At 43.4% G+C, this 15,765-nt stretch overlaps 1 protein-coding gene across 1 annotated transcript in view; it reads right to left on the bottom strand.

The window, feature by feature from the left end:
- spega (striated muscle enriched protein kinase a) overlaps window positions 1-15,765 on the bottom strand; it is a 153,067-nt gene that overhangs the window by 84,155 nt on the left and 53,147 nt on the right. Inside the window, exons 8-18 of the mRNA XM_072447447.1 lie at window positions 15,465-15,604; window positions 13,980-14,068; window positions 13,724-13,899; window positions 13,250-13,436; window positions 13,106-13,179; window positions 12,085-12,243; window positions 11,044-11,233; window positions 7,642-7,871; window positions 1,911-2,030; window positions 1,331-1,435; window positions 171-377 (exon numbers count right to left, since the gene is read on the bottom strand). Coding sequence (XP_072303548.1) covers window positions 171-377; window positions 1,331-1,435; window positions 1,911-2,030; window positions 7,642-7,871; window positions 11,044-11,233; window positions 12,085-12,243; window positions 13,106-13,179; window positions 13,250-13,436; window positions 13,724-13,899; window positions 13,980-14,068; window positions 15,465-15,604 — 1,677 coding nt within the window. The remainder of the gene's footprint in view (window positions 1-170; window positions 378-1,330; window positions 1,436-1,910; window positions 2,031-7,641; window positions 7,872-11,043; window positions 11,234-12,084; window positions 12,244-13,105; window positions 13,180-13,249; window positions 13,437-13,723; window positions 13,900-13,979; window positions 14,069-15,464; window positions 15,605-15,765) is intronic.

Below are 15,765 nucleotides of genomic sequence, written 5' to 3'. Positions count from 1 at the left end.
TCTAAGTTGAATTGTGTTCTCTGTGTGTTAAGGAATAGCATCGGAGTATGTCTAATTCCCTGACATAAATGAATAAAAAAAGAAAATAAATGGTACTGGCTAATGGAACACTGAAAGGGTTTATCAACAGAAATACATTCATGAATGAATTTGAAACAACAGCTCCATACCTCTGTCCAGCAGTTGGACCAGGTCGGTGGCGGGCGAGGGCTTGCTCAGGGTCTTGCCGGTGGAGGAGAGCACCCTGAAGGCGTAGCGCACGCCCTTAGACAGGCCAGTGACAGTGTAGCTTGTTTCCTTCAGGTTAGAAGCCACCACACTCCACTGGATGGAGCCTAAAGCCTGCTGCTGGACCACGTACAGCAAGGACCCACCATCTGTGCACTCAAAGAGGATTTCACATCAACATTCTTAGCTATCAATTCAATAATTTTGATATTAGATGGATGGCATATGTGCTAAGCTGAGGAAAAGTAAATGTGTAGAGCTCTTGATGTGTGCCGGCTGATGGTAAATGTCAGCTTCTCTAATGTCTAAGTGAAATGCCAAATGGTTCGTGTGTTGTGTCCTGAGGTGGCCTGCTCGAGTCGAGTGAGGCCACAACGCCATTTCATTACATTCTTAGAGATAATACTAATCTACATCAGACATAAAGCCGCTCCATTGTGATATTATTTCATTGGAGAAGCAAGAGAATGAAACTGAGATGGAGGCCACACGAGAAGTTTCTACTTTCCAAATGCAGGTTTATGGTTATCATCTCTGGCATTTCTGGCCATTTTGAGATACAATTAAATATGACACTATTGTATTGTCTTCTCTGTCACACTGTATCAACAACAGTGACATTATTTGTATGGCTGCGACAAATAATCAGAATAAATTAACCATTAAAATTATTGTTTTATACCGAAGCCAGTGAAATTAATAAATCCAAATAGAAATAGTATGGTATTGGCTATCTAGAAGCCTTCAGTCACAATATTTCAACATTTTTGGTAAAATATCTAATTAAAAAGTCTCAATGGATTTTTTTGTTACTAGTAAACAAAAAAATATCCAAAATTGGTGACTAGTCAACAACTAAAATAATCGTTAGTTGCAGTCCTAATGATTTTGGAGATTTTTCATCCGCACAGGTGTGCCACAGGACATTATTGCCCCAATTTCTAACAAAAACGATCAGGTTAGACATTGGGCCATTTTTGATTTGAAAATGGAAAAGCAGTTTGCACCTCACCTGGTCACCACCAATCTGTAAACATGAAACATAACCTATTTTCAGTGGGACTACAATCTATCAGCTGAGTAAGGCCCCCTCCACACGTGCCTGATGCAGCGTCGCTCCTCTTGGGTCTCCTCCAGCTCAGACTGATGGTCTTCCCTGTGATGGACTCGATCTCTGGAGGACCCTCTGGAGGCTCAGGCACAATATCTGTTTTCAGATACACAACATACGCATAACTTTAACAAAAAAAACTACTCCGGACCGGTTTGATTCCCCCCAATACTTAAAACAAAACAGAAAACAAAAGAACACAGAACCTGACACAGATAGAGAACAAAACAGACAATAGTGGTACAAGACATCCACATACATAAACACATACACAGCATAAATTATCCAGCGTATTTGTGCCATTTGTGTAGATTTGTTAGTCCAGAGTCTGTCATAAAAGTCCTTCTTGTTTTTTGAAGGCCTTTTCCCCAGAGTATGCGCCAAAGGTATCCATTCATTGTGTCCATGGCAGGAGTTTTGAGACCCGGATACATAGAATGTAAGCGAAAACGTCCTGCAGTGACTTAATCTCAGTCCAATTTTGATAAAAGTGGGACATCCAGAATGTTTTTTTAAGGACCAAACATATCACAGTTTAATAAAAATCTAAAGTTGGTCTCTCGATACTCACCGGTGACGTACAGATGAGCATAGCAGGCTGACTTGCCCACCTTGTTGGCGATGACGGCCTTGTAGACCCCTCCATGGGCGTGACACGCACTGCGGATGACCAGACTGTGGACATCCCTGTCTGGAGAACAAACACAAGGCTCACTCACGCTCTCATCTACACAAGTACCATTGACTTGGATTCAGAATATTATAATATGATTTGGATAATTAGACTTTGGAGAAGCAGAAGCCTTGTGAGCGCTTCGCCCTCTTTGAACCGAGCTACTGTGCATAATGCCTTTGTGTCATTAGGCAGGATGATTGAAATAATTGTATCTATTATATTGAACAGTGAATGAATGCATTTGTACTGTGATTTTAATGTATTTTTGAAGGAGACGTATAGTGTATTTTTCATGTAATTGGTATTGAACTATAACCTAAGTCAGCCATGTCCAAACTACGGCCCGGGGGCCAAATGCGGCCCTCAGATCATTTTTGAAACAATGTCAAATGCAAAATTTCCATTGATTCACTTTGTCCTTCAACAAATTTGACAAATTGGGTTGTTTGTGGCCCCCTGCTCTGTGCAAGTTTCAAAATGCGGCCCTCTGTGAAAAAAGTTTGGACACCCCTGACCTAAGAAGAACATAATTTAACATTTTGTTCATTGTAAACTGCAATGTTGATCTGATAAGAACTAACTAACAAAACTGATAAGCCCCGCCTCTCCAGAGAAACATTTCACTGTAAAAAGCGGTAGATTGTAATTTGTTTTTATTTTTGTTGAGTGACTACGTGACCTGTCCCAATACTTGCACTTGTGCACTTAAAATGCACGTCCATGATGAGCCGCTGAAGTGTGCAGTATGTTCCATGGAGCAATGCGGATTCCAGGCAAGTGCATTCCCCACAGTGCAGTCAGTGTAATGCTTTCAATTGGCACAGCACTTGTACCCAAGCAACTTAGCAGCGAGAGAAAACGGAAACGATTATATTTTAAACAAATCTGTGAATGTCCCACGAACAACACTGTAAACAGGTTGAGCCTGTTCTCATTTGTTTGAGGCCAATTCAAAAACTGATCTAAACTAAACTGAGCTGTTTCTTTGTGATTAATTCAACTGCTGTTTAACGACACCACTGACAGCTGTTTCACGCTGCAGTTTTCCTTTATGACATTCACAACGCTCTGAAGTGCGGACTTTCTCAGTTCTCAGTTCTCTTTTACCTCCCCTGTGCCCTAGTGCACTTACACACTTCATGCACTTTCACACTTCATGCACTTTCACACTTCATGCACATTTCAGTCAAGTGAGTAGTGCATAGTATGATTAATGAGACAGGGTCAGAGTCTTCATTTTTCAAATAATCACAACTACTTACAGGGATCAAAATACAACTCTGAAGAAACTAATGATGAGGAAACACCATTGTAAGAAGGGTAAATGCTAATTAAAGTCTCCTTTAATGATTGTAAACACTATACAATTAAATCTTGCTTGCTTGACACTCGCCTCATGTCTTCTATGGATTTGCATGTGTGAACCAGTGGATGTGTATTACTGCCACACATAAAGTAAAAATCTCACTAAACAGTACAGCATCATTGTCCTTATTTAACTCAATAAAAAAGGTTATTTGTTTTAATCAATTAATAATTATTGATCTATTCATAATTATTGCTTTGTTTGCTTTTTACTTTTTGAGTATGTATTATTTAACTGTGTTTTTGTTAATGTATTATTTGCATTATCACATTTGAACTAATAAAATATATTTCACAATCTGCATGATATTATTGTGATACAGCTGTGAAGTACTGAAAATCAAAATTGTTGAAATATTTGAATAAACTTTTTGACAGCACAATTTCAGTTATATTAAACCAATCATGTTCATGTCTTAATTAGTGAAACCATATTGGTCAAAATAAAACCTTAACAGAGACAATACAAAAATCAAGGTTTTTAATATAAAAACAATGCATTTCTGTCAGATGGAAGAACATGGTATATTTAGTTTGTTGCAATATCGATTATTGCATTAGCCAATATTGTGAAATCGATACTTATGAAATTAAAAAAAAGTGGACTATGGAAACTACAGTCAAAAAAAATAATCCCCAAACTGTCTTGTAAAAAATAATACACACTGCAGCAAGATTTAGATTTGTTTGTATTTGTGTCAAAAAATACTAAAATAGAAATTTTAAACTTAGATGATGGATTGGGTAGAGATAGAAGAGATCAGGAATTCCAAGTGTAAAAGAAACTACATTTTTAGGAGTCATAATATATAATCAATGTCTAAGCTAGAGATCTCACATAAATTACATAAAAGGAAAAATATCAAAAGCGATTGCTGTGACGCATAAAGTAAAATCTCACTGAACAGTTCAGCATTATTAACTTTATTCAACGCAATAATTGTCCCATATTTGAAAAACTGTAGAAATGTGGGGGTCAACATGTAAACAAACACCCAAGGAATAGATGACAAAAATGGGCTTTTAGAATAAACACGAACAGTTGTTCTTGAGATCAATAATAGTATTTAAGAAATACATCCAGCACATTAAGAAAGTATGAAAAAGAAATGTTGGTTGTGCAAAAAAATATGGATATCTATTTGCATTTGTTATTTAAAGTAAGAGTATGTCACTTTCAGGAGGTGGCACCAGCATCATTCCAAGGAAATAGAAAATGAAGCCTACTTTGTCCCTGGAGAGTAAGGAAAACATAAAAAAAAAACATATGCTTTTTTTTAAGTCTATTTTTTTTTTCTAAAATGGATGTACTGGGGCTTTAAATAGAAATGAATAGTGTGATATTTTAGATAACATATGATCGCTCTTCTCCTCCTTGAACCGACACCTTAACGTGGTGGAGGGGTTTGAGCGCCCGAATGATCACAGGAGCTATGTTGTCGGGGGCTTCAAGCCCCCGGTAGGGTCTCCTGAGGCAAACAGGTCCTAGATGATGGGTCAGACAAAGATCGGTTCAGAAGCCCCCTATGATGAGTAAAAGAACAAGGCAGTTTACGTCGCCCGGATCGGCGTCACCGGGGCCCCATCCTAGAGCCAGGCCTGGGATGGGTGCTCGATGGCGAGCGCCTGGTGGCCGGGTCTTACCCCACGGGGCCTGGCCGGGCACAGCCCGAAGGAGCGATGTGGGGCCGCCCTCCCGTGGGCCCACCACCCGCAGGAGGATCCATAAGGGGCCGGTGCAGAGAGATCTGGGCGGCAGTCGACGGCAGGGGCCTCGGCGACCAGATCTCCAGACACAGAGACTAACTCTGGTGACATGGAATGTCACCTCGCTGGGGGGGAAAGAGCCTGAGCTTGTGCGGGAGGTTGAGCGATACGACTAGATATAGTCGGCCTCACCTCCACGCACAGTTTGGGCTCTGGAACCCATCTCCTCGAGAGGGGCTGGACGCTCCACTTCTCTGGTGTTGCCCGCGGGGAGAGGCGGCGGGCTGGTGTTGGCTTGCTTATAGCCCCTCAGCTCAGCCGCCACGTGTTGGAGTTCACCCCAGTGAACGAGAGGGTCGCGTCCCTCCGCCTTCGGGTGGGGGACAGGTCTCTCACTGGCGCCTCAGGAGGGGGAAGCAGTGCCTCACCAACACCGTTTACGGTGCGGGTGGAGGCCTGCTGACCTCGACTTGGGATGTCGTCGGACGGTGGAAGGAATACTTTGAGGATCTCTTTAATCCCGCAGTCACGTCTTCCGAAGAGGAAGTAGAGACCGGGGACTCGGAGGCTGGCTCATCCATCACCCAAGCTGAAGTCACTGAGGTTGTTCGCAAACTCCTCGGTGGCAGGGCTCCGGGGGTGGATGAGATCCGCCCTGAGTACCTAAAGTATCTGGATGTTGTAGGACTGTCTTGGTTGACACGTCTCTGCAACATCGGGTGGCGTTCGGGGACCGTGCCTCTGGACTGGCAGACCGGGGTGGTGGTCCCTCTGTTCAAAAAGGGGGACCGGAGGGTGTGTTCCAACTACAGAGGGATCACACTCCTCAGCCTCCCGGGTAAGGTCTATTCCAAGGTACTGGAGAGGAGAATCCGACCGATAGTCGAACCTCGGATTCAGGAGGAGCAGAGTGGTTTTCGTCCCGGTCGTGGAACACTGGACCAGCTCTATACCCTCCATCGGGTGCTCGAGGGCTCATGGGAGTTTGCCCAACCAGTCCACATGTGCTTTGTGGATCTGGAGAAGGCTTTCGACCGTGTCCCTCGGGTGCCCTTTGGGGGGGTGCTCCGGGAGTACGGGGTCCGGGGCCCTTTGCTCAGGGCTGTCCGGTCCCTGTATGACCGGAGCAGGAGCTGTGTTCGCATTGCCGGCAGTAAGTCAGACCTGTTCCCAGTGCATGTTGGACTCCGCCAGGGCTGCCCTTTGTCACCGGTTCTGTTCATAATTTTTATGGACAGAATTTCTAGGCGCAGTCAAGGGTTGGAGGGTGTCCGGTTTGGGGACCACAGGATCTCATCTCTGCTGTTTGCAGACGATGTTGTCCTGATGGCTCCATCAAACCCGGACCTGCAACATGCACTGGGACGGTTTGCAGCCGAGTGTGAAGCGGCTGGGATGAGAATCAGCACCTCCAAATCCGAGGCCATGGTTCTCGACCGGAAAAAGGTGGCTTGCCCTCTTCAGGTGGGTGGGGAGTCCTTGCCCCAAGTGGAGGAGTTCAAGTATCTTGGGGTCTTGTTCACGAGTGAGGGAAGGATGGAGCGTGAGATCGACAGGCGGATCGGTGCAGCGGCTGCAGTGATAAAGTCGCTGCATCGGACCGTTGTGGTAAAGAAGGAGCTGAGCCGAAAGGCAAAGCTCTCTATTTACCGGTCGGTCTACGTTCCTACCCTCACCTATGGTCATGAGCTTTGGGTAGTGACCGAAAGAACAAGATCGCGAATACAACACCGTGTGGCTGGGCGCTCCCTTAGAGATAAGATGAGGAGCTCGGCCACACGGGGGGAGCTCGGAGTAGAGCCGCTGCTCCTCCACATCGAGAGGAGCCAGCTGAGGTGGCTCGGGCATCTGTTCCAGATGCCTCCTGGGCGCCTCCCTCGGGAGGTGTTTCAGGCATGTCCCACCGGGAAGAGGCCCCGGGGAAGACCCAGGACACGCTGGAGAGACTATGTCTCTCGGCTGGCCTGGGAACGCCTCGGGATCCCCCCGGAGGAGTTAGAGGAAGTGTCTGGGGAGGAGGAAGTCTGGGAGTCCCTGCTTAGACTGCTGCCCCCGCGACCCGGCCCCAGATAAGCGGCAGAAAATGGATGGATGGATGGATGGATGGATGATCGCTCTTCTTACTGCTTCTTTTCATTCATTTTTTAAAATTTCGTATGCTTCTTGTGTATCTAACTGCTGATTTATTTTATTTGTTTTGAATAGTTTTGGTGTTTTGGGTGTGCCCATTTTGGGTTTTTTGGGTGCGCTTGTTTTAGGTGTTTTAGGTGCGCTTGTTTTGGGTGTTCTGGGTGCGCTTGTTTGGGGGTGCTTGTTTTGGGTGCGCTTTGGGTGTTTTGGGTTTGCTTGTTTTAGCTGTTTTGGGTGCGCTTGTTTTGGGTGCGCTTGTTTTGGGTGTTCTGGGTGCGCTTGTTTGGGGGTGCTTGTTTTGGGTGTTTTGGGTGCGCTTTGGGTGTTTTGGGTTTGCTTGTTTTGGGTGTTTTGGGTGCGCTTGTTTCGGGTGCGCTTGTTTTGGGTGCGCTTGTTCCACTACTCGCGTCCATGAGTAGCTTACGGTGTGTCATCTTGCGCTGGTCGCTGCTCTGGATCTGCTTGCTGTTGTGGTACCAGCTGATGGTGGGGTAGGGCAGACCGGACACGCTGCACCTAAGGACGGTCTCTTTGCCCTCCATCACCTCCGCGTCGGACAGAGGTCTCACAAAGTCCGGCATGGTCCTGCGCTCCACCTCGCCCTCTGCACACTCGGGCTCTTCTGGGATGGACGGCATCTTCTCTAGCTTGGTCCTGTTGATACATATATATGTATTATTTATATCTCAACAAATCAAAATAATATTCACAGCTTAACATTTACACTGAACAAACACAACACTTAAGCTTTTGCTCCCATTTTTCATGAGCGGAACTCAAAGATATGGAACTATTTCTATGTACACTTAAAGGCGTAATGGACGATTTTTTGGCGATTTGAGAACGCAGGCGGAAGTGCGCAGGCGCACTCCCCCGTGCGGACTGATACAACACACACGTGCGTTTGTTTATTAGCGCAACGGAGCGCATCACATCTCTCGTCTCCCGTAGATTTCTGTCCACTTCTGAGTCAGCTCGAACAGTCTTTCTCCATCTTCATTTTGCCCCGTAAACTGAGGGAACTATATTATGATAGATCCATGCGCTTAGGCACGCGGAAACGTGGGGACGAGCCTGACGCGGCTGCAGGTGAGCGGTAGGTGCGTTTTATGATTGATACGTGGCAGGACAAATGATTTATCCACGCCACAAGGAAATATGATAAAAAAAATTGCTGAAAAAAATCGTCCATTCCACCTTTAAGACTCATACCTCTCTCAAAATCATCTTACTGAGTAATTAATATTAATAATAAAAGGCCACTCTGAAATGTTCAGTTTTACTACATAATGGAAGGGTCTGGAGGGTCAGAAAACCATTCAGTATCTGATGTGACCACCAAAATGACCGCCAAAGTTGCTGGATATTGGAAGGAACTGGAACACACTGATCCAGAGCAACCAAAGATGGGACCACCTACCATTCTGGCCATTCATCACAACCATCACCTCATGTTGCAGCATGATAATGCAGAGGCCCATGTTACAAGGATCTGTGTACAATGTTTTGTCACCCATTGAGCATGTTGTGTTGCTGTGGATTGGTGTATACGACAGCGTATGCCCCAATCCACCTTCGATCTATAATCAAATTTAGTAAAAAATTTCCCGGCCTCTTATCCAATGCCCTGCCCTACTCAGCTTCAAAGAGCTGACAAGATCGGGCATTGGCAAACAGGTATGGCCACTAATCAATACCAAAATAATCATTAGTTGCAGCTCAACACTACAGAGCTCCTGCACCCACGTGACTAAACGTTTTGAGGCAGCTATTACGACAGGGAAGAAACTGTAATTAATGGCAATGAGCCTGAAATGTAACTTTTGAGAAATGTATTTTTGTCATTATGAAGCCGTAAATGCAACACTTTTGCATATACTCAATCTTAATAAAGATTTTGAATCGTTATGAGACGATTGTTAAACAATTCCCCAAATGAAAACCCAAATCAATGCAGAAATACATTTGCAGCTTCATTAATGTGAGCCGTGACTCGCTACAGTCTGTTTAGTGGCACAAATCCACTTTAAATCTGGAGCTTTGTCCAGTAAAAGGCTCTGCCTTGCTGCTGCGCATGATAACTTGTAAATCTTGGTGCACAAAAATAATCCCCAGTCTCTGTAATTGCTGCCATTAGCCGTTAGTTTCAATACAATCCCCCACCACCATCACTGTTTGGTGGTGCATGCTGGGATTGCAGTAACTATTGCTGTTGACACTTCTACCATTACTAAACCTACTACACCTATGGATAAAACATTTCTGTAATGTAACTATAAGGGGAAAAAAACAAAAAGCATTTCATATTTTAGACATGTAAACGTTAGAGTTCACATGAGATAAAATTGCCACAATATCTTGCAGTCATGACACAAACGTTCTTGTGAGATGTTTTAGATGAGAGAAGCGCTGGTGAGTTACATCTCTTGAGAAGCCGTAGTTCCAAAAAGTAATGCTACAATGAGTTGGAAGCTGAACACCATTTATTTATTGTAAATTAAAGAATCTTGTCATTTCTTGTTCTTGTGGACCCAATCTAATATCTTTCCTCTTGTGGGAATTGTGTCTTGCCCCACCTCTAATTATCATAATAGGTTAAATCAATCTGCATCATAGCTGTGGGGCTTATACTATTATTTTATACTATTATACTATTACTACTGAGCAGACAATACCAGTGACTTTTATGGATGGGCAAACAGACCTGGGCTGTTCAGCAATATTTAGTGGATAATAGAAAAGTCTCCGGCGTGAAGGGCGAACGCCTATCCTACTGAGCTAAACTCTCATACCCTATTAGAGTGCTAAATAGATTAAATGAGCTCACTTCACCGACTAATTAATGACAAAAATTAGCGCTCTATGTGGTTTTAAATGATTGCCTGTATTTCTAACATCTAATCATTGGAAACATGAACAGAGCCTTAGCTACAAACACAGACTTGTCTCTAAAAGATAGTTTTTAAGTCTGTTTGTTGAAACTTGGCGCTGCTGTTGCTTCCCTTCACCTCTGAACATGCTCAGTCAGGGCAAAACCTGCAAACATCCTTGATTCTCACAGGTTTATTCAGCGTGGTTTGAGCACAGATCTATGGGTTTGAGGCTGTGTGGTCCTCAGAGCGCATGTGCAGGGCTCTAAAAGAAGCTGCTGTCTGCTCTGGTTCTAAAAGCTCATGTTAGAGAGCGAAGCATGAACGGGCCTCTGAACACGACCTCAGACTGAGCTGCTGTGAGAGAAGAAGAATCATGCTTCCCGCGCAGTACTGCCCAGCCGCCTGTAGTGGCCAGTAAACGACACTGTGACTTCAGCCAAGCTTCAGCAGCAGAAGAAAACGGGCTTATTTAGAAATATTTGAGAATAATTCATATACAGTTGTGACACAATGTAATTTTAGATTTTATTGACCTATCAGTTATTGCCCTGACTGAACGCCGCTGGATCTGAAAGTGTCTCCACCGTACTGGTCCATTTAAGGCTTAAATGGCTTAAATTTTAAGCGATCTAAAGTGGGCTGTGAGAGGTCTAGCTTCCAAAGCGATGTAAGAAACTCAAGTCAAACCAAAAATATTATATTTCCACTGCATAAAGCATCACATTATCCAAACCCAATGCATGTGTTGAAGTGTCGAAATAATTGTCGAAAAAGCTGACGATAAATTGTAAGCAGTGTCTTGAATTCTCTAGCTTCAGGCCACAACCTGGGAACTGTTCCGGGCGATCAGGGCCTGTCAAAACGTGGTGAATTATTTCTACTACAAATAATTCTCCTGCCACAGCTGCGACTTGAGCTCATTTGACCACAGTTCTCCTCTGTGTTTGTCTTACATGTGCAAGGTGAGAGCGGCCCGGGGCTCCTGCACGTACAGCTCGGCCGTGCACTCCGCTCGGCCCTGTGCGTTGTGAGCAATGGCCGTGTAGAAGCCCTCGGATTGGCTGCTCACGTGGAGAATGAGCAGTGAGTGCCTGCCGCCCTCCTGCAGCACGCGCACGTTCTCACTCTCCTCCACCGCAGCCTCTGAAAATGAAAGAGAAATACGCTTTACGCATTGAATTTCAAAGAGCCATGTGAAGTGAAACAAAGAAGGACTTAGGTACGATTGAGATGATACTGACAGAAATGTATTAGTTTTATGTAAAGCTTCTTTCGACACACGTATTCGCTTTACACTTTTGGGCATGATTAATTCTCCCTGGTGCCCTGGGGAAGAGTGAGGGAAGAGAGCCTGCCCATATGTGTCTATCACCAGCATTAGAGCCCTACTACAAAGAAGAATTGACAAAGAAGAATCAAAATGACACAAGAATACATGTTAACAAGTAAAAAAATATATTTGTAGATAAAGTCTTGCTAAATATTTTTGTAAAAATCTCGTTCAAGTAAATGTGTCCTAAGTTGAAATTTAAAGTCGATTTTAACTGGGTAATTTTGAATCTGCAATGATATAATGTATTATTGTTGTTTTAGTATTGTTGTTTGTAGCTTAATTTCCCCTCCAAAATTTTTGTTTTTACATAATAAGTTGAAAATATTATTTTGAGGCCAAATCACCTAACCCAAATATCAGTCATGACTCATTCCCAGTACAGTTACATGTCCATTAAAAATACAATATAACAGAACTAGAATGATCAGATAACCCAATAAGATCTGACTTTTGGTATGTCTAAACATGAAGAAATCTGATCATCAAAAACACACAGTTAATCAATAACTGTGGGATTTGGAAGATAAAGTAAAATTCATTTTTATTCATTTTGATCAACATTTTCACTTGAATTTTTGTCTTTACCCCATTTGACCTTTAACCTTTATTGCATACATTTCCCTGTCACAACCTGCACAGGTGTGAACAATCAGAAACATACCGAAGTGCATCCATGTGACGGTCGGGGGAGGCGTGCCGCTGACTTTGCAGCTGAACCTGGCCGTGCGCCCCTCCATCACCTCCAGGATGTCCAGTCTGCGAGTGAAGAGCGGCTCACGAGAAGGACTGACCTTCAGACTGGCACTGGAGGTCAGCTCCTCTGCACAAAGAGCACAGGGAGACAACACAAGGGAAATGTCAAGCGTTAATGCAGGCCTCTACTCTGAAGAGACACAAACGTAATAAATCAAATGTGCACAATATGACCTGGTGCAAAAATATTAAAATTATATGTATAACCTCAACCAATCCATGGTTTGGTATTTAAAGACTATACAACATAACTAGTCATGCTTGATAAGAATGAAGGGTTGAATAATTTGAGCTGTTAAAGAAATATACAATATCACAAAAATATTTAGTTTTACAATATTTTGAGATATAAACATTTGTTATGGTACACTGGATTGACTTTTGTGGCTTTTAACCTTGGTACAACGTTGTTTCCTCAAAGTTTTATTTTGATTAACTCCTGCATTTAATCTGAGGTCTTTGCAACCCTCTATCCCCGCCCATTCCCTGCAGACAGTTAAGATTTGTATTAAAAAAAAGGAAAACTCTTCTAAAATTGTCACGGAGCCACTTTTCCAAAAATAAAAACATGTAAATGACAATCCTCTGCTTGTTATGGTGAAACGTCACAATGAAGAGGCGGAGCTAATCAGTTTTGCCGTTTTGCACAGGAAGTCAATGGACATATTTTTATTACTAAGCTGTTTTATATGAATATTGCAGTTTACAATTATTAAAATGTAAAATGATGATCTACTTATGTTATAGTTCAAAAAGTACAAGTCTCCTTAAAAAATGACATGAAACAAAAATACACTAATTAGAATCATACAAAAATAATTCCTCCTATAAGAGCATTGCAATGGTCCAATTAACTATTTTTAATACTGGCTAACAGTGATAACACAAAATAAAAAAAAAATACTGCGGCAATTAGCTTAGCGGCGTACCTTTAGCGGTACTCAATTTGCACATGTAAGTCCCACTGTCGTCCTCATGCACCGAGTTCAACAGAAGACGGCACCTAAAAGACAAACATGTTCATCACGTCCATATCCTGACACATGACTACAACGCGCTGCACAACGGCCGACCTCCTCCCATCGAAGGTCATCTTGCAGTTGAGCAGAGCCGGCTGGATGAGCTTCCCGTTGGAGAGCCAGTCCACATCCACGTCCGGAGGTCCAGAGATGAAGCACTCAAATACGGCTGACTCTCCCGCCCGCACCGACACATCTTTCACATTTCTCAGGATTTTCAGGAATGCTGGTGCACTAGAAGCTAATACAGGGATAGAAAGAGTTGTTATTGTATTTAATTGACTATTTATTAGAGACAAATGCTTTTTTTCAACATGTTTTTTTTGCTAATGTATATCTTTGAATGCACACTTTGGATTTCCATGGCCATCTCGAGCTCTGTTACCTTACCAAACCAGCTTACTCATGCTGGGGGTGGAAAATGTAAGCTATATTCCAATATGTTTATAAAAATAAGTTTGATAGCTCAAAAAGGTTGATTTAACAAAACTTTATCAAGGCAGCCAGACAAGCCAGACAGTAGATTACCATTGACATCCACTTTACACTGGGCCTGCTTCATCCCATGTTCGTTGATAATCTTGCACACATAGATCCCGGCGTCAGACTGCTGTGCTGCTGTAATCCTTATCTCAATAGCGCCCTCTTCAGTCTGAGCGAGGGAGTAGCGGCCGGCTGTGGAAAGGCTGGCTTTGTCTTTGGACCTGGGGCAGAGGATGGAGAAGAGCGGACAGACTAAAGCATTGTAGGGTGGGCATTAGAGGTGTGGATGGGCGTGTCTTACCAGTGAACCATGGGAGGGGGCTGGCCTTGCACTCTGGCGCTGATGACGACGTCGTTGCCCTCGGTTACAGAGACGTCACTTGGTGCTAACTGTTTGATCAGACAAGGGCATAGTGTCTTTCCATGTACAAATCAACCAATTTCAGAAAGAAAAATCATGATTTACTAGCTTGGATTTGCTTCAAACTTGCCATGATAGTTGTTTGCGTACCAAATAGTGAAATGTAAGACCTTTGAGCCATGCCGCTGTGTTGACACGGACACTTTTTGAAACCTAAAAAAACTAAAAAAGAAACAACCCCCAAACATTATAAATGTACTATTGTGTATCCATCTTATTCTGTAAATTTACCACCATCCGTTGTAATCCTCTTTATGCTTGTATCAGATTACACATGGCTGCCGATCTCAAGACCATATTCGTTCTACACAAACACAAAGCCGTTTTCAAGCCGCCCAGGGAATCGATGCATTGATAAATTGTTGGTGCACATAAACATTGAACTGTTTCCCTTAATCCCAATGAATGGAACGCACACTCAACCGGAAGTGCCAATACAATGGAAGTGCCGATCCGTAGCAGAAAGAATCAAACGTGGGCAGGGTGGAATGTCTGAAGCAAATCCAATTATCCACCAGGAAGCATCTGCTGATTTCACATGGAAAGATGCACCACAACTCATAAACTATTTAAATCATTTTCCTAACCAAGGTTAAAGGCGCAATGGACAATTTTTCGGCGATTTGAGAACTCAGGTGGAAGTGCGCATGCGCACTTCCCGTGCCGACTGATACAACACACACGTGCGTTTGTTTATTAGCACGACGGATCGCATCGCATCTCTCGTCTTCCGTTGAGTCAGCTCGAACAGTCTTTCTCCGTCTTCATTTTGTCCCGTACACTGAGGGAACTATATTATGATAGATCAATGCGCTTAGACACGCGGAACCGTGCTGCTCGAGGGGACGAGCCGCACGCGGCTGCAGGTGAGCGGTAGGTGCGTTTTATGATTGATACGTGGCAGGACTAACCGGCAGTCCACGCCACGAGGAAATAAGACTCAGATTTGGGCCAAAAAAATCATCCATTCAACCTTTAAGACAACTGAATATTTCACTTCAAATGGTCAAATGTAAATCTGAATGTCTTATACTTATGAGGCTTGACTTTCCTTTACTCTTTTTAGCCAGACCCATTTATTTCTCAGTAAAATGAAGGGGACTTGAACTCCTTCAAGTCAAAGCACTTTACAGTATATCATCTTAAAATGGTTGAAATGACTTCTGTGCAGTTATTGCATTCATTTAAAATTGTCAATCAGAGGCTGCTGCTGCTATTGTGACATTTGATTGGCTTTATATCTATTCAAGTACGTGATCAAATTAAACGTCAAAATGCCGGTGAGACTACAATTTTCAGTGACCAAATCAACTACACTACTAGTCATATACAGATGGTACAAAATAAATAAGTCATTGAGATTACCTGAAAGTGAGGTGGCTCTTTGAAATGCACTCGTTTGATGGGGGGAATGGAAGGCGTGACCTCCATGGGCTCCTCCTGGGGACTCAGGTACTCCTCATCCGATCCCACTCCGCCACTCCCATGATGCTTCATGGTAGCCTCTGAAAGGAAATGGGACAATGTGAAATTGCTTCAGTGCTTCAGATGCAAAAGTAATTTGCCATCTGCTAATCATGCACCGGATCTCCACAGGGCTGTGTACTATAGCCGTTGTTCTTCTCCTCACACATCAGCTGTAGCACCTCCAGGAACACGTCTGAAA

This window comes from Eucyclogobius newberryi, unplaced genomic scaffold (assembly GCF_026437365.1).
Source record: "Eucyclogobius newberryi isolate DKJ021-1_F unplaced genomic scaffold, fEucNew1.0.hap1 SCAF_1, whole genome shotgun sequence".
NCBI classification, from domain to species: Eukaryota; Metazoa; Chordata; class Actinopteri; order Gobiiformes; family Gobiidae; genus Eucyclogobius; species Eucyclogobius newberryi.
Note: the sequence above shows the minus strand (reverse complement) of the source record. Positions and strands in the feature narration are given on the sequence as shown.